Genomic DNA, 23460 nt, shown 5'->3' with positions numbered 1-23460 from the left:
ATACGGCCCGGAGAGTATATAATATATAATATGAGGGATAACGGGATATAACTATTTATAAGGACGGGATTAGCTATAGCTTGATGATCTCATGAGAAATCAGAGGCTATTTCGGAGTCAAGAAGGAATTCCTCCCATTTTGAGGTACAATTGGAAATCGCTACAATTCGGGGTTTGCCTTTTTCTGGAGTAGATAGAACAGAACCTCTGGTGCTGGAATGTTAAGCAAATCCATGCCCGGGTCAATCACACCTTCAATGATGAAAGGGTTAATCGGGTTACGCCGTCTCCTTTTCTCGTGCTGGATGTGATATTTTGCCAAATGGCATTTAATCTGCTGTTTTAATTGCATGCAAATTAAACAAAATAGAATTGACTTATGTAGATTTGGAGATCCTCCTACAGCGCAGTAATTAGAAACGGAAAGAGAATTAAACAAACTGCATGTTTATGGAGCAGAAGCGGGGGAGGGGGGCGACACGTATCTCGCGAAAAACAGGAATATCGGCTCTTAAAAAGAAAAAGTACTTTTATTTAGGTAATTTTTTTTGTGCTTTATTTAAATATCGCAGGTGTGGCCCCCTTGTGGGAATATTGGAACCCAGACATTGCCTTAATCTCCTTGAGCATAACCCCCAGCGCTGTATACAGTAATAACCCCCAGCGCTGTATACAGTAATATAACCCCCCCAGCGCTGTATACAGTAATATAACCCCCCCAGCGCTGTATACAGTAATATAACCCCCAGCGCTGTATACAATAATATAACCCCCAGCACTGTATACAGTAATATAACCCCCCCGCACTGTATACAGTAATATAACCCCCCAGCGCTGTATACAGTAATATAACCCCCCAGCGCTGTATACAGTAATATAACCCTCCAGCGCTGTATACAGTAATATAACCCTCCAGCGCTGTATACAGTAATATAACCCTCCAGCGCTGTATACAGTAATATAACCCCCCAGCGCTGTATACAGTAATATAACCCTCCAGCGCTGTATACAGTAATATAACCCCCCAGCGCTGTATACAGTAATATAACCCCCCCAGCGCTGTATACAGTAATATAACCCCCAGCGCTGTATACAGTAATATAACCCCAGCGCTGTATACAGTAATATAACCCCCCAGCACTGTATACAGTAATATAACCCCCCAGCGCTGTATACAGTAATATAACCCCCAGCAGTGTAATAACCACAGAAGTTCTTGCCCATGCCTGGGGTAACATACCCTTAAACCTCCTCCTCCATTCTCACAATCCAACTACTCCCTCCGCCATTTTAACACACGGCTTCCCTGGCGTTTTTCAGCGCTGTCTTTGCGATTGATGGCAGGCGCGCTGCAAACTTCCCAAAATCTGAAGCACATTCCATTAATGCGAGATATATTGTAGCGAGATCATAAAATGCGACTCTCTGTATGCATATACCGGCACCTGGCTGCTAAAACCTGATGAATGCTTTACGTCACGCATATATCACAACCATCTCCGCCATACCTACTTCTTTTTTTTTTTTTTATGCTGAACTTATTCTAACCTAGCGCTTTAAAAAAAAAAACTGCTATATAAAAAAAAAGACGATAAATTTCTGATAGCAAGTTCTTTTTTTCTAGGTAGCGAGTGAAGGAGCTTCAGTCTCCTTAAAGTCTCTGCGGAATATTTCCGGATCTCTCGCCAGCGCGGTTAATTAAAGACACTGGTGGATTGGTAATTAAAGCCGTGACTCTGAAAAGACTCTGCTCTTTTAATTTGGTGGTTTGCTGCTTAATTGATCTGCTAATTAAGGGCAGGGGCCAGAGTTGCTCATTTAACGCCGGGATCTGCCTCGGTTTCCACGCGTTTAGCGCCAGGAGGCATTGTGGGTAAGGTCGTTTAACAAATCCCAAGACACCTCCGCAGATGCGCAATCGTGTCCTGAACCGGTTCCTTTTTTTTTTCCTGGATAAAAACAATGCTGACTATTTAGCACTACTGCTAGGAACTGCTTGTACTGGCAGCTGGATTTTACCCCCAATGATCCACCAAAATGTGTCACTGGGGCAAATAGGAGTATTCTGAAACCTGAGACTATACCAGTCTGATGCCACCGCCAAGAGCTACCGAACGAACCACCGAACATGCTTCTAATGCATAAAGAACCCAGAATTCACTCCCTTCACACTCTTCACTCTCTTCACACCCTTCACTCCCTTTACTCTCTTCACACCCTTCACTCCCTTCACACTCTTTACTCTCTTCACTCCCTTCACACTCTTTACTCTCTTCACACTCTTCACTCCCTTCACACTCTTCACTCCCTTCACACTCTTCACTCCCTTCACACTCTTCACTCCCTTCACACTCTTCACTCTCGTCACGATTTGTCACTGTTTTATTTTGTTCACCAGTCATGGCCAAGCATGCCTACATTGAGCCAGACCACAATATCATACCAGATTCATTCAGCTCTTCCTACTGTACACATCGAGAAGAAATAAAGTATAGGAAAAAAAACAAATATAAAACTGGCGAAAAATTCCTGCGAGCCCCTCACTTTATCAGGTTCCTCCTCGTTTCAGCAACAATATATGTTTATTTAAGAACATTTAGAGGGAAACCAAGTACTATTACTTAATATGCTAGAGCTGTATACATTTTTTCATTTTTAATAACGTGGGGGAATTGTGATCGGAAGTCTGTATAATGGTTCCACCGTGTGAAAGGCGTATAGCTATCTGATGCTGCAATGGCGGTGGGATTTATTTTTGAGTCTATACCGGTTCAAGCCATATGGCTAATGGGAGAGCAAAAGCCTAACTCAATAAATTTTGCCGACAGCTTGTACATGGGGCGGGAACGGGAATGTCTGCCATATGCTAACTTTATGTTCGCTTGTTTTTCAGGCTTAAAGTAAAATCTAAGTGGTACCCGATTCCAATGCACAGAACCCCATACAGCAGGTGGGTGAATCAAGCCCTTTCTCCAAACGGTGGAACATTTAAACTTTGACAGAGATGGAAGAGACATTCGCCTAGAAATTCAAGATGCCCTCATCTTCTGAGCCGGGGGGGGGGGGGGGGGGGGGGACGACGTGATTTATCAAAGGCAAAGAGAGAGAGGCTTTCGGGACCTCCTGGGAGCGAGGATCAGTGCGTGTAAACTCGGGAAGGTCTTAAAGCTTATTGTGTTTTAGACAGAGGAATGAAAGGAATGGAAATGAGCATTTACAGCCTCGCAAGGTCAAGGTATGAACGCTGGGACTTGCTGAATCGCGGCATTTCGAGTATGAAACCCACCTGAGACTTGGTATTCAGATTTCCTGCTTTAAAGACTCAAACCTTAATCAGTCGTTGGTCTCGTCTTAGATTCAGGAGCCGTATATCTACCCCTTACATGTTTGAATTCTCTAACTGCGGTAGACTCTACCACCACCGCAGGGAGGCTGTTCCATTTATCTACCACCCTCTCAGTAAAGTGAAACTTCCTTACATTACATCTAAGACTATGATGAGTTGATGAGTTCCAACGCACTCTGCCTTGCTTGGTAATATAATCAAGACTAATCTTATGATCCTGTTTAAGCTCATTCTAACATGAATGTTCTTATAAAACATGTTCCTTACAGTCTCCGAGAAGCATGAAGCTTAAGAGTCCCAAATTAATTAACTGTTGAGAAGGAGAAATTCCGATTCCAAATGGGTTCATGTGCTTCCGTCATTTCAAAAATCAACATTAGAGAATATACCGGTATATATCCTATAGATTGTAAGCTTGTGGGACGGGCCCTCTTTACCTAATGTATCAGTTTTCCTTTGTCTGTCAGTTCTAGTTTTCTCCGATCCTTTCTACGTATGGACTGTAAGAAGCTATGCGGAAGTTGCTGGCGCTATATAAATAAATCATTTTAATAATAACAATAACAGATATATTTATGTTAATCCATACAGTTTATTTTATCACTTAATGTAGTTCACAGCCTGTCCACTGGGTGGCGATATCATGGTCAATGAAGAATGTTTACATATTTTAGGAGCCCGGTAAGTATATTGAGGAGTAAATATTATTATTATTATTATTATTATATATTTAATAGAATTCAGAAAAAAAGTATTTTTCCTGACTTTTATATCAATACAAACCAATTACATCTCCACCAAACACACTTTTCTCTCCTGTGGGTCGCTGCCTCCTGGGGTTTCTTAATTAGTTGAATATATAATAAGTTATGGCATCTGTAGGATATAGAGATGCATTTCTGAGTTTTAAAGTCTTCCTGATTGTTCTGCAATCAATAACAATTTGCTGTATTATTTGCGAAGAATAAAATGCATTTTTTCTTTGGCTTCTTCCGCCCCCTTGTTTATATTCAACAAAAAACACAAAATTAAGGTGAACAACGCGACCCTTTTAAAAGTTTCATTTTTTTGTTCAACGACAACTGGCTTTAAAGGAAACAAAATCTATTATTTTAATGATTTTTAAATAAGCAATTACAATCCTCACTGTGGTTAGAGATCAAAAAAGGTTTTATAATAAAGGAATACATTAAAAAATGTTTTTTTTCTTTAATTCTTTTGTTCACCTTCTTCGCAAAAGCAGATGATGACAAATTCTTCATAAATTTTTTATGAGCTGATTTATGTAGAGGTGTAAATTAGTCCCGAAGAAGGTAAAGCTATAGGCGGCACTGCTGTATAGGACGGCGACATATATCAATCAATAAATAATAATAATAAAATGTACCATTTAACTGTGTTTTCTGCGCAGATTTCCCTTAGCTTTCTGTATTTTGAATATCTTCGTCCTACATTCCAAGACAGATAATGGCGCCTTCAGGAGCCTAAAGATACATCATCTATATATCTGAACATAAACGCAGATTCAGCCCCCGTCTAGTCTGCCCGCTTCTCCTGCTGTAAAGACTCTCTGAGATTCAGGAGTCGTATGTCTATCCCATGTATGTTTAAATCCCCTCGCTGTATTACCCTCCACCACCTCTGCTGGGAGGTTGTCCCAGTTAGCCACCACCCTCACAATAAAGTAAAAACATAAGGTTAAGAGTTTTCCGTAGCAGCCGTCCTTTCACCTCCTTTAGTGCCTAGCGGCGTTTGTCATGTCAGCGCCGATCTGCCTCCTCTTCGATCTCCGTTCTGCGAGGCATGCCTCGGATGATCGATACGTCTATCATTTTTTAAGCATCTGTTTGCCAAGGCAGGTATTGATCGCAGAAATCTGTTAATCAATGCGGGCATCCATTTCAAGCAACGCTTTGCCAATACAGATCTCGATCTTCAGAAACAGTTACAGAGACAATTAGCCAAAGAGGGAACCGTTTGAACGCATTATTGTAACGAACGTGTTTCCAGCCCAAACAACGTCAGCGCAAATCCATCACGTCGGGTGTGAGGCGTGGACGGCGTTACCACTCGGAGAAACATTGGGATTTATCCTATATTTATATATATATTTATATTATTTATATCAGCTGTCTGCCAGAGACCTGCGGAAAGCTGCAGAGGAAAACAGCTCGATAGCTTTGTATAGGAATAAAAGCGTAGGGTTTAAAGGGACCGCGTGCTCCTTAATGCGCGATACCTCCCTGTCCCCTTTAAATCACCATTTTCTCCCCCAAAAGAGGGTTTCTGCAGAATACCCCGTCCCGTAGGCATTTGCACTATTTCCCCGACCCCCTGCCCCTTGGCTTGAACACATGCAGTGCTTGGCACTGTGCATCGGCAATATACTCAACACCAGCCAGATCCAGTGTTGGCTCATATAACAGTTCCAATTGGTCTACCAAGACTCTCCATGTGCTTTTGTGCCAATGATTGGCTCCTTCAGACTGTGGAGGTGGAGCTAGAGCTGAAGATTCTCCTTCAGATGGGGTTGTGTAGGACGCTGGGCTGTCCCGTTAAGAGCAGTTACGGGCCATTTGGACCAACTAACCTGTCTGGTTTCGTTCGTCGGTCTTTTCTTAGATTCTGGATAGCCTTACGCTCATTAATTATTTATTATTGCTGGAAGAATATTCATGTATCAGCCACATAGAGGGGCAGGGTGTGCTGTCTATGCTTTTGGCTTAACTCCGGTTCAGTTTTTGGAGGATCTGGTCCAAGGTGCAGCCACCAGCTACTTCTAGTGATGTCTACGAAGGAGATGTTGTTCTGCATTGTGTGACAGGTTTTATGTTATTTAAACACCAACTAAATATTACCCCCAAATCTCATCGGGAAAGTCTCCTTCAAAAAGTATTTTCCATTTTCAACCCATTACTAGAAGCGTCTTGAGTCCGAGACAAGATCTTGCAAATGTATCACTTTGTCAACATAATAACAGGTATAATAAAGGAGCAAAACCCCCCAAGTTCATGGAATCAATCTTATGGTATTGCACAAGGCGGCTTTCACTTCACAGATAAGCTTTTTTTTCCGTCCGGGAACCTTTTTGCAATGAACCCTTACTGACCTACAAACCTGAAAGTGTGATGTGGATTGTTTAGAGAATCTTAAGCTGGCCTGAAACGTCTCAACAGGATTCCTCTCCATAGATAAATCAGCTTTCTGTACCAGCTGTACAGCTGCGGGGATGTGATGAATAGACTCCGGTGACAATGAAAGAAGCAATTGCCTCCTATCCCGGCCAGAGGGAGCTGTCAGAATCCAGGCAGGGGGTAAGATTTAAATGGGAGGTAGGGCCGTATGCCGTGTGGGTTGGTAATCAAACCGTATGTGGTGTTACCGTGTAGACATAATGCTGGGTTTCATGGATCAATCACCTTCATCGGGTGTCAAAAGTAACACAAAATGTTAACATTAATTATTGTGGGGTTTAGAAAGTGTATCATGGAGCAGATGACAGAGTAACTCTCATAGTAGGTGAGGAAATGGTGGCTTTGTGGTCATTCGTGGTGACCCTGATCTTATCCACAGCCTTTAACTTCAGGTTCTCCATCATTGATCGGTGGTGGCCCAGATAGACAACGTTGGTTATATGATCCTTAAGCCAATTGGGCAGTGGGCTCACCCACTAAAGGAAGAGTTGACTTTAAATTTCTTGACTTTGGTATACATTATGAATGGCCAACCCCAGTGAGCTTCTGCTTCAGGAAGAGTATGGTTCGCCCTGTATAATGTATAGTATAGCCCGTTTAAATATCAGTTATACAAGGCCACCTCTGCCTTGCTAGAGAATGTTGGTCCTTCAGAATGAATATTGAGGTGAGGAGGGTGAATACACAACTCTTCCTTCGATGACTAGACCCCATTAGTCATGCTCTGCTCCTTCTTGCTCAACCAGGGTTGCGCATGGACATGTCACAGTAAACCAGATCATGTGTAATGATCATCCAACCTCCGGAAACTGTAGTCCACCCCATCCGGAGGATTTTGCCAGTACCTCGTTCTAGAGAAGCACGGTTCACCAGGTTCCAAAGAGAGGGGGGGTGTTAAGGCTTAGCAGTTTGACTCCATTCTCTATAGACTCTGAGGTTCGGGGGAAAATATGTGTTTTTCGAAGGGAAAATGGAAGTATTAATTCCTTTACACCCTGGGCCATGGTTAATGTGTAAACACAAGACCAGTCGATCGGATTAGGACCTCATTTGAGTTCCACACGTTGCCCGGGACAGGAGTCCATCTCAACACCTACCGGGACAAATATTTTACCTTGGTGGTTAAGGCTTTATCGTAAAGGCTTATATTCAGCCCTTGGCTCTGCTGATATCACTCATTCCGGTTCCATTTATCTGTTCTTCTTCTACAAGACAACTCCAAGGGACAAATGATGGGAGACAGAAGCAGTCACGGTGACACGCAAGTCCTCCGCACACCTCTGCCCGCAATACACCTTTATTTATAGATTTCCATTCTCTGCCTCGTCCCTCTCCTCGAGCCTGCAGTGTTTACCTAGCAGCAGGCGATGCCAAAAATAACATGTATTTCTTTTTCTCTCTCCTGAATTCTTTTATCTCGTTTTTTTTTCTCCTATCCTTTTCTTCCAAGCAATACAAGCAGAAGCAAGATAAGAATTCTTAGCAAGGGAGATCGTATCCCCTCAAAAAGCCTGATGAGTTTAACGTGCCATACAAAGATTACATGTAATAGCGTGATATATGAGGATGGACGCAGCGGAGAATTTCAATTCCCTTCACAGAACTGAAATGCACCAATAAAGAGGACAGAGGGTCACTGTGGCAAAGGATCTCTACAGAATTATAGTGGACATCACAAAATAAACCAAATTTTAACATAATATAATGTTGCATATCAGCCATTTGTTCTTGCTCTGTTATCTGATCCCCAATCTACTAGACAAACACACTGACCTGTTATCCTACCGATTAGGATAAACAATAGAATGGCTTGGTGTTAATCAACCAGTTGGAGTGTAATAAAAGTCTATGGAGGAACGGACTTCATTAGCATTCCCGTAAAGCATCAGCTCAGTGTGGTGTTTGAGCCGGGAAAGTCACCCAAAATATCACATGACTGACAGCAACGGCGGCCTCTAGGTCTGTAGAAGAAGGATACTTAAAAAGTAAAGATTTACGATATTTAAAAATTACCTTAATACGCATTCTTCATTGATGGGGCTACAGGGGACACTGGAGAGTGGGGTATGTACCAGTCCGCCCATAGACCGCGATTCCGAGATCCTTACTAGATAACACGTGAAAAGAGATTATTTCTTCTGTTATTCCGAAGGGAAGCTGATTAGCTGCAGCTGCGCTTCAAGCGAAATTTTAGTCGGTAATTAAGTTAAAATTTTAATGCTGGTGATTTGCATTTGGGAGAAGCGCGTCTCTGGCGTAAGAAACAATGCAGTAAATAGACGGCTTCTGATTGTCCGGGACTCTCCGCCACACCGCCAGCGATCCACGTGCGTGCTAGTAATTATTTAAAGTATGTCTATTATAATATGTATAATAAGGGAAGGGAAGAGTGCAATTAACGATAACATTATTGTCTGATAAGAAAAGCTCTTAAGATGTGTCTTCTCTTGTTTGGGAACGCTGGAGACAATTAAAGGGACCCTTAGGTCATTATATGCCTTTTAAAAGGGTATAATAGCTGAGTGGTCCCTTTAAATGTACACAGTGCATAGGGGGGGTTCATGGAAGTGGGGGTCACGGAGGGCACTTAAACAAATTGCGTTACCCGTACCCATTAGGGCTGTGGGTGTGGCCTTTTAATTGATGGGCATGGAGTGCTATTTAACTCCACCCACTCCAGTTCATTGCTGCCCATTCTCTACCAGGACCTGCCCCTTCCACCAGTGCCCGGCACACCCCATCTGGAGGATTTGGGGATAACCTGCCCCCTCCTGGCAGTGATGTCCTTACCTTTACCCTCGGCTGCCCCCTCCGCAGTCGTCAACGGCACTGCATTAAAAAGTGCGCTGTGCCTTAAACACACGGAGCGCCACGTTATGACATCATAACCTGGCACTGTGGGTCTTGAAGCTGCGCATGCAGTCTATGGAGGCTGTGTGGAGCCAGTCGGGGCGATCAAAGATCTACCCCCAAAAACAGCCTGCTGAGCAGCGAGACACTGGGGGGGGGCGAGTGCCCTCTGGTGCCCCCAATTGTCGGCATAACCCACCGGAGAGGGTTGGGGAGACCTCGGTTCCCGCATCCAACGAGTGGTTATCCTACATCAGAAAAAGTGGTGAAATGTTTTGCGGATGCCCCAAAATGGACCAAATTACGGGCGCCCAAGTGCATATTATACACGCTGCAAACGCTACTGTATTTATCAATCCCTGGAACTAAAGGCGCAAGCGAACTGCTAAGTGAGAGCTGATGTCATCATTTTAATGAACGCATCATTTTGTTTTTCTTGTCAGCTTTTATTGCAGGGAATTGGCAGGGGGGAAAATAATTACAGTTATTTACAAAATAAAAGCAAATAAAAAGCGGCCCTTTTTCATTCAAAGCGCAAACGTCGTGGCTAAGAGTGGACTCAGCGGCTGAAGGTTTCGGTAAGATCAGTAACTTCGATCTATTTCCGTGGAAGAAACCTACAATTCCACAGAGGTATTCGGGGGGGGGGGGGGAGGGGGTCTCTGGCTCCAGGTCCGGCGGTCTGTCTGACTGAACATCTATCTAGTGGGGGCCGTGCATTGTTTATAGAGAATTCCCATGGAAATCCTTCCTGATCATAAACCCCGACCACTGTATACAATAATAAACCCCCACTGCTGTATACAGTAATAACCCCCACCGCTGTATACAATAATAAACCCCCACTGCTGTACACAGTAATAACCCCCACCGCTGTATACAAAAATAAACCCCCACCGCCGTATACAGTAATAACCCCCACCGCTGTATACAATAATAAACCCCCACCGCCGTATACAGTAATAACCCCCACCGCTGTATACAATAATAAACTCCCATAGCTGTATACAATAATAAACTCCCACCGCTGTATACAGTAATAACCCCCACCGCTGTATACAATAATAAACCCCCACCGCCGTATACAGTAATAAACCCCACCGCTGTATACAATAATAAACTCCCACCGCTGTATACAATAATAAACCCCCACCGCCGTATACAGTAATAACCCCCACCGCTGTATACAATAATAAACCCCCACCGCCATATACAGTAATAACCCCCACCGCTGTATACAATAATAAACTCCCACCGCTGTATACAAAAATAAACCCCCACCGCTGTATACAATAATAAACCCCCACCGCTGTATACATGTGATATTTTGGGTGACTTTCCCAGCTCAATCACCACACTGAGCTGATGCTTTATGGCGATGCTAATGAAGTTCGTTCCTCCATAGACCTTCATTAGTCAGAGAGTCCTACTGGGTGATTAAGACAGAATCATTCTATTGTTTGCCACAGGCAGTATGATAAGCAGTCGGGGTGTTTGTTTAATTGGGAATCAGATAACAGAGCGAGAACTCAAAAAAATGGCTGATATGCAGCTGCCTGAAAATATTATATTATGGGGCAAAAACCTAATAGCACATTTTACTTGAATGTACATTACGCATTTTTAATCTGATGCTAGTGGTAAAAATGGTAGCTGTGTGTTAACCTTTAACCAGCTGAAAGGAGAAGAAAAAGTAAGGCATATTCCTACATGAAACAGGGGCAATACATGCATGGGATAGACATACGGCTCCTGAATCTAAGACGAGACCAACGACTGATTAAGGTTTGAGTCTTTACAGCGGGAGAAACGGGCGATTAGACGGGGGCCGGATGGGGCCGGCAGATTCTATATTCCTAGGTAACAGTTGCCTGTCCAATTACCATGAGAGGATCGCAAATCCCCAAATCTCTGTTGAAGAGGACGTTCCAGGGACTGACACCCCAGTACAGGAACGCGGAACCTTATTATTATACCGCTACATTTTTTAGATTGTTGCCTCATCCATAAAGTCCGACGAACCAAAAACTTGCAGATCACTAGATAATCCGTTGGTAACATTGTAACCTTATGTGACAACACGGGATGGGCAGGCAGACAGACGCTCGTGTGATTCACCCGCCGCTATATTAGCAGAAATGTGGCAGAGACAGTAATATCTGGGCTTTCAGAAGTCTGCGCATGCATGAGGAGCTCTGACAGCCGCCCTAATAGACAGAGAGAAGTCGTTAGATGAGGTGGAGCTCGGCGCCCCGGCTCCTGCCATCCAGCCGAGGAAGCGGAGCGGAGAAGGGCAGACTATTATGAAGTGCTTAGCTGGAACTGCACAAGAAGCGGTTTATTAGGAACATATGACATGCGTGTATCCGTGACCCCGGCGCTGCTGTCTCTGCCCCAGAGGACGAGCTCTGCGAACGGCAGCTCGCGGAGAACTGGTTTCCCTGAAGGGTCTGATCTCTCTCTTCTCATACAAACCACATGCGCGGCTCTGCGGCAGAGATAATACGGCTGCTACAAACACAAATCTAATGCTATATGTAACAACCAATAATTAAAATAATTACATTAAAATAAATATTTTAATTATTTAGCGGTAAATTTACTTTGCCTTTAAATATAAATATATATATATACATACCTATACTGCAGAAATATATACTTAATATACATACCTATACTGCAGATATATATATATACTAAATATACATACCTATACTGCAGAAATATATACTTAATATACATACCTATACTGCAGATATATATATATACTAAATATACATACCTATACTGCAGATATATATATATATACTAAATATGCATACCTATACTGCAGATATATATATACTAAATATACATACCTATACTGCAGAAATATATATACTAAATATACATACCTATACTGCAGATATATATATACTGTATACATATATATATATATATTGTATATATATATATATTTATATATAATGTGCTCATCAACTACAACATCTCTTTAGAATAAGGTGTCTTGTTCAGTCATCCACGTATATAATAACAGTATGTTATATGATGTGTTCTTCACATAAGCAATAAATAAAGATGAAAGCAGTCACAATATATTAACGTCAATCTATAAATTAAACGCAGGTCTGAATGTATAAAACAGATTACCTGGAGAAATGGAATCAATGTCAGGTAAATTACTCCAATTATCAAAGGGGGGGGCGCTACATTTCTTGCGGGCTCAGTGAGAGGCAGCCTCGGTCTGTGGCACGGCTTGTGACCCCGTTATGCCCGGCGCCCCCGTCTCTGCATATGTTTCCCTCTTTAATTTCTTACAATACTAAGAAAGGGAGGGGGTTATAAAGTATATTACGTCAGGACTGAAACACCAGTAAAATCTGGCCAGGTTTAAGAGGAACAGCCGCTCTCTGGTACTGGTATCCCTGATGCCCCTCTTTCCTCCCCTGATGCCCCTCTTTTCTAGGAGGTCAGAATGTTTGCTGGGTATGAGGGGATCGCAGGGTTCTACAGCCCTAAAAGCCCCGATAATGTGCATAGAAACAGCAGGAAACGGCTTTATAAATTAAATGGGGTAAATAAAACTCATTATTCTTCTAAATGCCCCACTTCACAGTCACGAGAACAAGCTGGGTACAGCGCCGCCCACAGCCACACCTCTAACCACACCCCCACGAAAAAAGTGCCCCCTCTCAGGGGCGGGGTTACAAAACGTGGTGCATATATCGCCGTCTCTGGCGTTGCCCCTTTAAACGAGCCGCTGGGGGCTTTCCCTCTCTACGCACAAATAATTAAACACAAAGCCGTATTTTGTATAATGAAATGAATACACATTTATTCAAATGGATACAGATGATGTTGATTTAAATCCCGACAGATGTTTTGATTTGAATGAAGATTTTCTGTATATTCATGCGTTTGACTGTCAGTGATTATAAACAGGCGTATGTATAGGTGCCTGTAATATATACGCTCCTTGCAACCCCGCCTGTCAATCACTCTCAGATACATTATGCAACAAACTACAGGGATATACGTGGGCAAGTTACATAGCAGCTGGATGGAGTCCATAGTTGCCAACAGTTCTGAATTTGCCAGGATAGTCCTGTTTTGTTTTTTTTGAGGGGGTGTCCAGTCCACTCAAATTCTGGGTTTGTCCCGGCATAAAAATACCGACACATAAAAAGAGACACGCAGACTAAGAGACATACATACATACATACATACTAGACAAATCCCCCCAACTCCTTATCATACTGCCAGTGGGAAACAATAGAATGACTCGGCATCGCCATAAAGCATCAGCTCAGTGTGGTGTTTGAGCCGGGAAAGTCACCCAAAATATAAAATGACTGACAGCAACGGCGGCTCATAGTCTGCATAGAATTTATTGGAACAAAATTAGAGAAAAACATTTTTTTTCAACACTGCTGGGGGGTTATACTGTATACAGTGCTGGGGGTTATATTACTGTATACAGTGCTGGGGGTTATATTACTGTATACAGTGCTGGGGGTTATATTACTGTATACAGTGCTGGGGGTTCTATTACTGTATACAGTGCTGGGGGTTCTATTACTGTATACAGCACTGGGGGTTATATTACTGTATACAGTGCTGGGGGTTATATTACTGTATACAGTGCTGGGGGTTATATTACTGTATACAGTGCTGGGGGTTATATTACTGTATACAGCGCTGGGGGGTATTACTGTATACAGCACTGGGGGTTATATTACTGTGTACAGCGCTGGGGGTTATATTACTGTATACAGCGCTGGGGGTTATATTACTGTATACAGTGCTGGGGGGTATTACTGTATACAGCACTGGGGGTTATATTACTGTGTATAGCGCTGGGGGTTATATTACTGTATAAAGCGCTGGGGGTTATTTACATGTTTGCCATGAACACCAGCACTGCACCACGTGACACAAGAGCACTTAGATACGTTCCGGTTGTTACCTACTGTATCATATTCAGGACTTATTCAGATCATTGTATTTAAAAAAAAATATTCAGGTAATTTTTCAGTGAATTTGGGAATTTACTGGTTTCATATTTTTTAGTAAATGATTGAGTAAATTTGGGATTTAAGTCTCTATCATCAATCACTAGAACCGCATCCAAATGAGTGATGTGATTTTCAACAAACATATTTTTCTAAATATAATATATTTGAAGTACTCGGCCCTCCTTTGTCACTTTTCCGCGGCGTTCTCCTGCGCCGGGGGGACTCTCCTCTTTGTTCGACGAGAGAAGATTCATTCTCTAAATTAGCAGCAGCCCTTTCAGAAGACTCAGCGTGGCTTTTCTGCGCCACGATAACGAAAGGAAACCGTCACAAAGCAATATAAATGTTAATGAGCCACTGTCTTAGGACCAAGAAAAGGAGCCCAATTTATGGGCTAAATCGACACGGATCAAAATAGAATAGCGGCAGATCGGATTATCCGTCCTCACAATCAGTCATGTGACGGGATTTGTGTTTTTTGGGGAGGATTCTGTTTGTTCCGTCAGAAACTAAAATAAGCTTTGTTTCCAGGAAAACGATAACCAAAGTTCCGATTCCATTGGGTTGACTTCCAGCCGTATTCCTCAGCCTTGGCGGATCAAGGAGCCAAATGGTTGGAATCTCCGTATGGGACGGATCTAGTCAGACACCTCAAACCAGTTTAAGGTTAGTGATGGGGCTACAGCTGTCCAGGGCCTCGGACGTCTTCTGCTTAGGGACACGATGAAGGAGATGTGGGTTGACTAGGAGCTTGACCCAGACCAGCAGCTACCATCTCTTCTGCTGAGCACCAGGATAGGGCCGGCTTAAGAACATGCATGCCATGCACAGACCTAAGTGGCCCTTTATTTTATTGAGAGGGTGGTAGATATGTGGACAGCTTCCCAGCAGACGTGGTAGAGGGTAATACAGTGAGGGTATTAAACATGCATGGGATAGGCATACGGCTCCTGAATCTAAGACGACACCAACGACTGATTAAGGTTTAACGTCATAAATAATGGGCAGACTAGATGGGCTGGGTGGTTCTTGTCTGCCAGCAAATTCTATGTTCCTGTGGGGGGAGCCTGATCGCCCAGTTTAGTTATTTGCCCCTGGTTATGTAGCCCCCCCCCCACAGGGGCAACTCATAGAAATGCACCACCTATGGAAGTGGTGACCACAAGGCTTGCACTCGATTGCTTTTAGGCAATAAAAGATGCTCAGAAGCACACACGGTAATTTGTACTTTGCTTACGCCCCTTCTTCCATCTGTATCCCCCATAAAAGTAAATACTTTTTCTTTTCCATTTCCAAATCTGGAACCGAAAACGGTAAAAAGCTTTAATTCGTAATTTACAGAAATATCCTCTAATTTAGAAAAATACATTTATTTGCTTCGGGAATGAGCCCAGCCCCCCCCCACACATGCCCATGCCCCGGCTACGGTTGAGTGTGTGAGTGGGTGGGCAACCAACCTGCTACGCGGGAGCCTTTCCAATGCCAAAGACGACGCTAACAATAGCCAATCAGGCACAAGGGCTTTCAAAATTCGATAAGAGGCCAATTAAACGGGACTGAACGGACTCTGTATAGTAAAGCGCTCGTGAAGCAAATGCTTTCGCTGGGAAACTCAAAAAAACACAATTTTCTCCTACAAAAAGGAAATGTTTTCTAAGTGGCGTCTGAACAATATGTATATATAATCAAATCGCACGCGCATGCAAATTAGACATCAAGGCGCCTACGTAGCGGCCGAAAGGGCACGGCCATGAATTGTACGAAGCGTATTTAAAACTCTCTTAGAGAGTGCGATACGATTTTCCCTTCTAGAGTGATTGTCCTTACCTGACGACTGTCACCCCTGATTGGTCTATTCTATTCTTAGCATTCTATCAATCGGGCTGTTTCAAAGGATTCCTTGGTACCCATTCATGGAGTCCACTTGAGTGTTACTCTGGGTTCGCGCTTGTTGTACGACCTCACCATGACTTCACGGATGAAGTCTACTTATTGCCTTGGTCTGGAGGTCTTGTAGACCTCCTATATGTGTTATGACTCCCGCTTGCCTTTGACTTCGAGTCTCGCCTAGACCCCTTGGCTCAAGTAATACCCAATGGTTCTGCATCATGTACAATGATATTTGGCCACTGGTCACCCGTTTTCCTTTTCCAAAACCTCCCACGTTGCCAGTTCATGGTAGACTCTTGTCCTGGTGACCTGGAGGTTCAGCCGAAGAGAAAAACATGGCTGTCGTAGATGAAAACCCCTCCAACGCCATGGGCAACCCAACCCTAGGGTCGTTCTGAAGGCTCTACTACACTGTTTCTGCTTTCTGGATTGTAGACTTGCAACACAGAAGGCCAAAAGTAAAAATGAACACCAGAGCAGATTTAGAGTTTTTAGATATGGAGTTTTGGCTCCACCATAAATGACTGCACCACTAGATGACCAACTCAACGTCCAACTCAACTGTTGACTCCACTGGATCGACCGAGTCCGACAGGCGATCTCTCTGTTTGTGAATATCCTTGATGTTTGAGTGGACTAGGAACAGTGACGCCTAGCAGGCCTAGCCCTAGGGTGGCAGGTAGGAGCATCCCCTAGTATAAAACTGGGGGGCAGGTCGTCCTCACTGGTAATCAACTCCCATTCCGGTGTCCCACCGCACAATTGGCCGGTAACAAAAGAGAGCTTCTCAACCAGCTATGCTATGTAGGCTGTGACGTCTCAGTACAGCTTCCATAGGCTTCATTAAAAGGCGCGTTATGCCTTTAAGGCACATATGACATCATATCCCATTTCATAAAGATTTGCAGCTCCATTATTGGACCTGGAAGCCATCCACAAACGGGAGAGACGACTGGGGGCGCTGCTCCAGGTGGGGAATAGGGCGACCCCAAAGGTAAATATCATGGTATTCCAAAGACCGCCATTTATATCTGACTGCATATTATCAGAATACGCGGCAAACAATATATAAAGAGCTAAAAATTCCTGTTTTATCGGCTTGACTGCGCCATTCACCCAGGGCTGTATGGAACAAGAATTTGGCAGGCGATGCACCCTCGATTCTTGCCTTTTCTTTTTTGGAGTACGCACTCAAAATGCCTGAACACAATACAAGAACACCTGCGTACCATTCAGCCCTTCGCCCCGGCGTAGTAATTTCCGTCTCGATAGACACTTCGCTGTAAAATGACAAATGTTGAGTGAAATGGGTTTATACGGACGCCTAAATCCGTCCCTGGATACGACGCGGGAGATTACAGACTCGCTACAAAGGGGCTTAAGCAGCGGAGAATTTTTAACACACGATAAAATATTTATGTTGGGAGATGAAGGAGAAAAATACTGCTAAATATAACAAGCTGAATGCAGGGCGAACATTCGCGGGGAAGGCAAGTGCATGAAAGCCCAGTGCGTTAAGTAGCTTGTTACATGTTTTCACTCTAGAATTGGTGATTCTGAAGCTGGGCTCCTAATTTTAGACTACAATTCCCATCATGCCCCTCTTTTCTGGGAGGTCTGAATGTTTGCTGGGTATGAGGGGATCGCAGGGTTCTACAGCCCTAAAAGCCCCGATAATGTGCATAAAAACAGCAGAAAATTGCATTTTTCTTACTTAATGATGTAAATGGAGATTTTATGATGGATGGAGATAATTCATAAAAAGCCTGGGTGAAGCCCCGCCCCATCACACCCCAAACCACACCCCCTGAAACAAAGAGTCCTGTTTGGCCAAACGCAGCAAGTAGAGGTCCTAAGCTCCTGCGGTTTACAGACGGCAGATCCCATCATGCTTGATGGTGGGCTGTCTGAGAATGATGAGAGTTGTAGAATATGCCAGTAGTTGATCTATTTCTTCCTGCCTGTCAAAATCTATCCCCAAGAAACCCCGTTGGCGTCCAGGAGCCCCCAGGAGAAGCCCCCCCGGAGGAGCCCATCCCCGTGATTCGCCATATCCTGGGGCATGAAGACGGCAGACCCGCTGCCCCAGCTCGGTGCGTCTTTCTTAACGGCTGCCTAAATAAGCGCCACAACATCCTCCGCTAAAAGACCGTCCTATCTCGCCTTGAGCCTGTGCCCCTCTATTAATTATTATTATTTAACCACTGCTTATCACCATGGCAACTGATGTACTTCTGCACAAATGTGTAACACAAAAATCTTTTACTACAACGTCAGCCAATTATGCGTTAGAGAGGCTACTCGAGGTGCTGTTCCACTGATCCACATTCTGTGATCTCTCTAGTATGTTAAGCAAATGATTATTATTATTATTATTGTCATGATTATTATTATTGTTATGATTATTATTATTATTATCGTTATTATTATTGTTATGATTATTATCGTTATTATTATTGTTATGATTATTATTATTGTTGTTATTATTATTTATTTTTTATTATTTATAAAGCGCAAAAAAATTCGGCAGCTCTCCTTACGATCCATACATTCAAAAAAAATAGCAGGTCTGTCATTGTAATATTTTCATAAAACCCACGCAAAAATGTTTAACAAGCTTGTTCAGGTACCATGGCAACAACCTATCAGTGCTTGCTTTTGTGTCACATGACAATTAAGCATGCCTGGCAAAAAAATTATTAATGAGACAAGGTTTGATTTGATTCCTAGAGACGGTCTGGGGTATTTAGCAATACTAGGGATGATGTTTCTAGATTTACAAAAAGTGTTAATTTCAGGAGCAATAACACAATTTACCAAAATCACAAAAATTAAGCTATAAATAGTAATATAGAATTTGAATGTTAATTAGATCTATTCGGCCCCCGTCTGGTCGCCCATTTCTTCTGCTGTAAAGATTCAGACCTTAATCAGTCGTTGGTCTCGTCTTAGATTCAGGAGCCGTATGTCTATCCTATCTTTAATACCCTCACTGTATTACCCTCTACCACCTCTGCTGGGAGGCTGTTCCACTTATCTACAACCCTCTCAGTAAAGTAAAACTTCCTTCCATTCCATTTCAGCCTCTGTCCCCAATACTCTAGGTGAGATCTGAAAACAATAAAGGGGGGGGTGATTGTCAGCTGCTCGGTCGCCGCGTGTCCCTGCCCTGACCAGCGTCATTTAAGCCCCCAGCGACGGCCATGTTTCTGACGGCGGCTCAGAAAGGACAGAGCGGCCCGGTTGGCGGGGAGTCTGCGGCGAGAGATTAAACGGCCTCCTGCCGACAGCTACGGCGGATTAGCCGGAGAGATGAGCGGAAAATTAAACTTTTCATCCGTCCTGATGAAGATTAATATCTCCTCCCTGACGAGCTGAGACCGCTTAATCTCTGCTATTTATATGGAAGCTTCGTGACACTTCTGTCCAGCTCCGACCAGGGGTTTCCATGCGCGGCTGTGTTCCGTGGCTCCGTGGAACCGTTCCGTTCTAGAATGGCACCGTGAGCTCTCTTTATAAATGGCCGAATTATTCACCAACCGCCAACCCGCTGCCAAAATATTACATTTCCGATTTGAAGAACACTTTTCGGAGCCGTTGTTTGTATTAGTGAATCCGAGCCACGGTTCTGATGGTATAACTAACTCTCCAGAAGCCCGCGCATGTACAGTAAAACAGAGTTTATTTACTATTCACTAACAGAACGGGGTAATAAAGCCGAAATTGATGGAGCCTATTAAGAAGCATTGTAAACAGGAGCGCGCATCGCCCGTGGGGTGTTTCGCTTTTACTGTAATCCGGGTTATTGCGTCGCAGAGTTTAATATAAACTATTTTTGTATTACTTATGCTGCTCAAGTGACGCCGACCATTTATCAACTTGTCAAGGAACGAGAGAGGGCTTTTTTTTTGTAAGAGAAATGAAGTTCTTTCCTCCGAGGGACGTCGCATCACGCGGACTACAATCCCTACGATCCATAGCCTGACAAGAGTCGATGAACTACAATTCCCACAATGCCCCTGGTTAGTGTCTGACCCCCGACTCTGGCATTTGACAGCTTTTTCGGATCATTAGTACGAGGATAAGTTAAACGTGGTGAGGATGAGCTGGAGTTGGCGTGAAGACGTATCATTTCCATGAGTTTCCATCAAAATGAGTCTTCTTCGAAGCCTGCCGGCAATAACACCTGACTCCTTCCCCGCGCTGCGTTCCAAGGGACTGCCGCAGCGTCTGTGACCGTACACGTAAACACACCTGAGGTTAACCCGGAGTCCCTGTCCGCACCAGGTTGACTACCCTGTTAGCTCACAGGTATGGGTAAAGCAGAATTTTCCCAATCAAGCCTTTTTCCGAAGGCAAACAAAACCTTTCTAAGGAGACGGGAGGTTAGAAGACCCCCTTACACTGAAACGAGACAGAGAACCCGATGCCCTCAAAACCGAAAGGGGGCAGAATGTAGGCTTAAATACACCGCCATGTGTTACTGAGCTGGCGTTAAACTCACCTGCTGAGCGACGGGGTGTTTATCAGAGATAAACGAGTCTCGGGCTAATCCCGTGTTAAACATGGTGTCCCAAAAGATCTCATCTCACCCTTCCAGAGAAGAAAAGGCCAGGAGCTTATGTTCTGTGACCAAGGATAATGCCCCCCCCCCCACATCTCGCCGGGACTTTATTACCAGAACACGGTGGGAAGGATTCTATCGGCGAGCTATCCCTCTAAGCAGCTCTCGCCTACAAGACGTCCACGGGGTGCCACGGATTACAAAGTCTCCGGAGAACGCTGTCGGCGCAGGGAGGGCATCAAGGCACCGGCGATCAAAATGCTCTCCAGACAGCTGACGGCATCGACGGCTGAATGGTGCTCATCAGATATACAAGGTAGCCAAACCCGTGCCCCAAGCTTTACAAGTAACATTTTCTTCCATATTACCCAGCTATACTCTATGAAACAATATCCGTATTAAAGATTTAACTCCTCGGAGTGTTGTATATTAAAATAAAGCATTTCCATCTTACCCAATCCGTATAATTTTCTAAAATTCTTCCAGATTTAAATTGTCGTTTTCAAAGGAAGGCTTTTTTTTTTAAAATTTAATTTATGTCACTTATGCCTATTATATGTTACTTATCAATAGGGTCTTAATTGAACGTTCCAGTAACCGCTCTCGCGCCGGCAGCGGGACGCCGGCAGGGACCGTGGCGAGAAGGACCCGGTGCCAAGCGCCAGTCAAAGGGGACGCGGCGCATTAAAGATTGACACGGTGACATTACGACAAAGATATAATTAGCATATTTCTCCCCTTCTGACTGTTTCCGTCCCATGTGCTTCTGCTTTGTAATAGTGGAAAAATAAACATTACCGTGTCGACAAAGTAACATAATCCAAATTGCTATATGGCGTTTGCACGTATAATTATTACCCGGCAGGCGTCCGCTGGAATCGGCCTCGACTTAATGATAGACCTTGTAAAGACTTAAATCTATGATCATTGAGATATGGCGGGGTTCAACTGCCTCCTGAACAATAGAAAACATCCATTTGTATGAATAGATTCCAATCCGCTGTCCAGATCCTCTACATGGACCTCCAAGAAGGTCAAAATTATGTCTGTTAAGACACCCCCTAAATAAATGGCCGATGTGCCCCAAACCTCGAGGAGCTGGCGTTTAAAGGGGCGTTCCAGCCTCCCGAACAATTTGCAAGAACTTGAATATTTATAAAACCCATAAGAAAACAATCAATGACTTACCTCTAGGAGAGATGCCTCCTCCGCGGATTGTACCCCCATGGACTTGCAATGGGGACCACATGGAGAATTAAAGGACCACTCGGCTATCTCATGCACTAAAGTGCATACGATGGCTGGAGGGTCCCTTTAAAGTGTAAATTCCAGACATGGCCTCTCGGTTATTAGAAAAGAGCTAGGTGTTTGATACATTGTAGCCCACCTTTTGTCTACAAGACTTCAGACCCACTTATCTTTATGATTTCATCTCGTATTCCCAAACAGATCTTGTTGCACCTAAAAGCCCTTAGATGTTTTCCATTCTCTCGCAAAGCCCTTGGATCCACTTCTTGGACCGGACAGCGAAATAGAAAAGCTCGTATCGATTCCGCGGAACGTACGGAAGATGAAACGTTCCGAGAGAATTGAAAGGTGCCAGATAAAAGGATCAAAAGGAGACGCAGAGACCTGACGCTTCCCAACACAAAGGCTTCAAAAACAAGATGCACATTATATAAAACAGCGGCCGCGTTCTAAAACGCCAAATAAAATGTTGGGTATAAATAACGGCGATATTGGTGAGAATATTACTAATAGATATTAACTAAGTAATAATTTTTTTTATGAAAATGACATCATTTACATATGGAGTTTAAAGGGCCTACATAGGACAACCTAGTAGTTGAAATAGCATTCTTTTCTAATCTAATGAAAATCTTCCTATTGGGTTTTAATATGTTATGTTGTGTGTGTTTCGCCTTTTTTGAACCCCCAAACACCACACTGAGCTGATGCTTTATGGCAATGCTAATGAAGTCCGTTCCTCCATAGACTTTCATTAGTCAGAGTGTCCGGCTGGGTGATTAGGACCGAGCCATTCTATTGTTTGCCACAGGCAGTATGATAAGGAGTCAGGGTGTTTGTGTAGTGGATTGGGGCTCAGAACATCTAACAATGGCTGATCTCTAACAATGGCTGTAGAGTTTTAGGTACCCTTTTTGATTTTGGCGGAAAGCTAAACAGCGTTATGGACCAAGAAAATTCCAGAACCCAAGACTGATGTGAAATGATCATGCTTACCGTCAAAGTTTCCAGTGAACAGGTAAATCCAGGTAACGGCTGGAACGAATAGGAGGGTGAGTGAGGCTGCCAGGAATTTCCTTTTCCCCCTGCAGAATCCCAGCATTGTCTCAAAGGTGAGAACGTAATCCAAAGGTCAATGCTCTCCCTAGACCGGAAGCGCCATCTCTTTCTCCGCCGGCATGTCAAAATCCTACAGTCAGAGAGAACAAGAGGTCAGCTTGGCTCGTGCCACACGTGATCGGGAGTTACGCTTCTTGAATAACAAAGCAGACCGCAAACCCGCACCATTGTCCCACAAAAATCAGGTCTATGGGAGATACTTTACCACCACTACGTGAAAAGGAGACACGGGCT

At 43.7% G+C, this 23460-nt stretch overlaps 1 protein-coding gene across 3 annotated transcripts in view; it reads right to left on the bottom strand.

Annotated features, from left to right (window-relative positions):
- LOC149276469 (xylosyl- and glucuronyltransferase LARGE1-like) overlaps nucleotides 1-23209 on the bottom strand; it is an 87733-nt gene extending 64524 nt beyond the window's left edge. For all 3 annotated transcript variants that reach the window (XM_089503618.1, XM_089503619.1, XM_089503620.1), the window contains exon 1: nucleotides 23104-23209. In XM_089503618.1, coding sequence (XP_089359744.1) covers nucleotides 23104-23209 — 106 coding nt within the window. The remainder of the gene's footprint in view (nucleotides 1-23103) is intronic.
- Between the last annotated feature and the right edge of the window lie 251 nt (nucleotides 23210-23460).

Source organism: Sceloporus occidentalis, unplaced genomic scaffold (genome assembly GCF_023333645.1).
Source record: "Sceloporus occidentalis isolate IW3139 unplaced genomic scaffold, rSceOcc1.0.p SCAF_238, whole genome shotgun sequence".
NCBI classification, from domain to species: domain Eukaryota; kingdom Metazoa; phylum Chordata; class Lepidosauria; order Squamata; family Phrynosomatidae; genus Sceloporus; species Sceloporus occidentalis.
This window is presented reverse-complemented; position numbering and strand designations above follow the sequence as displayed.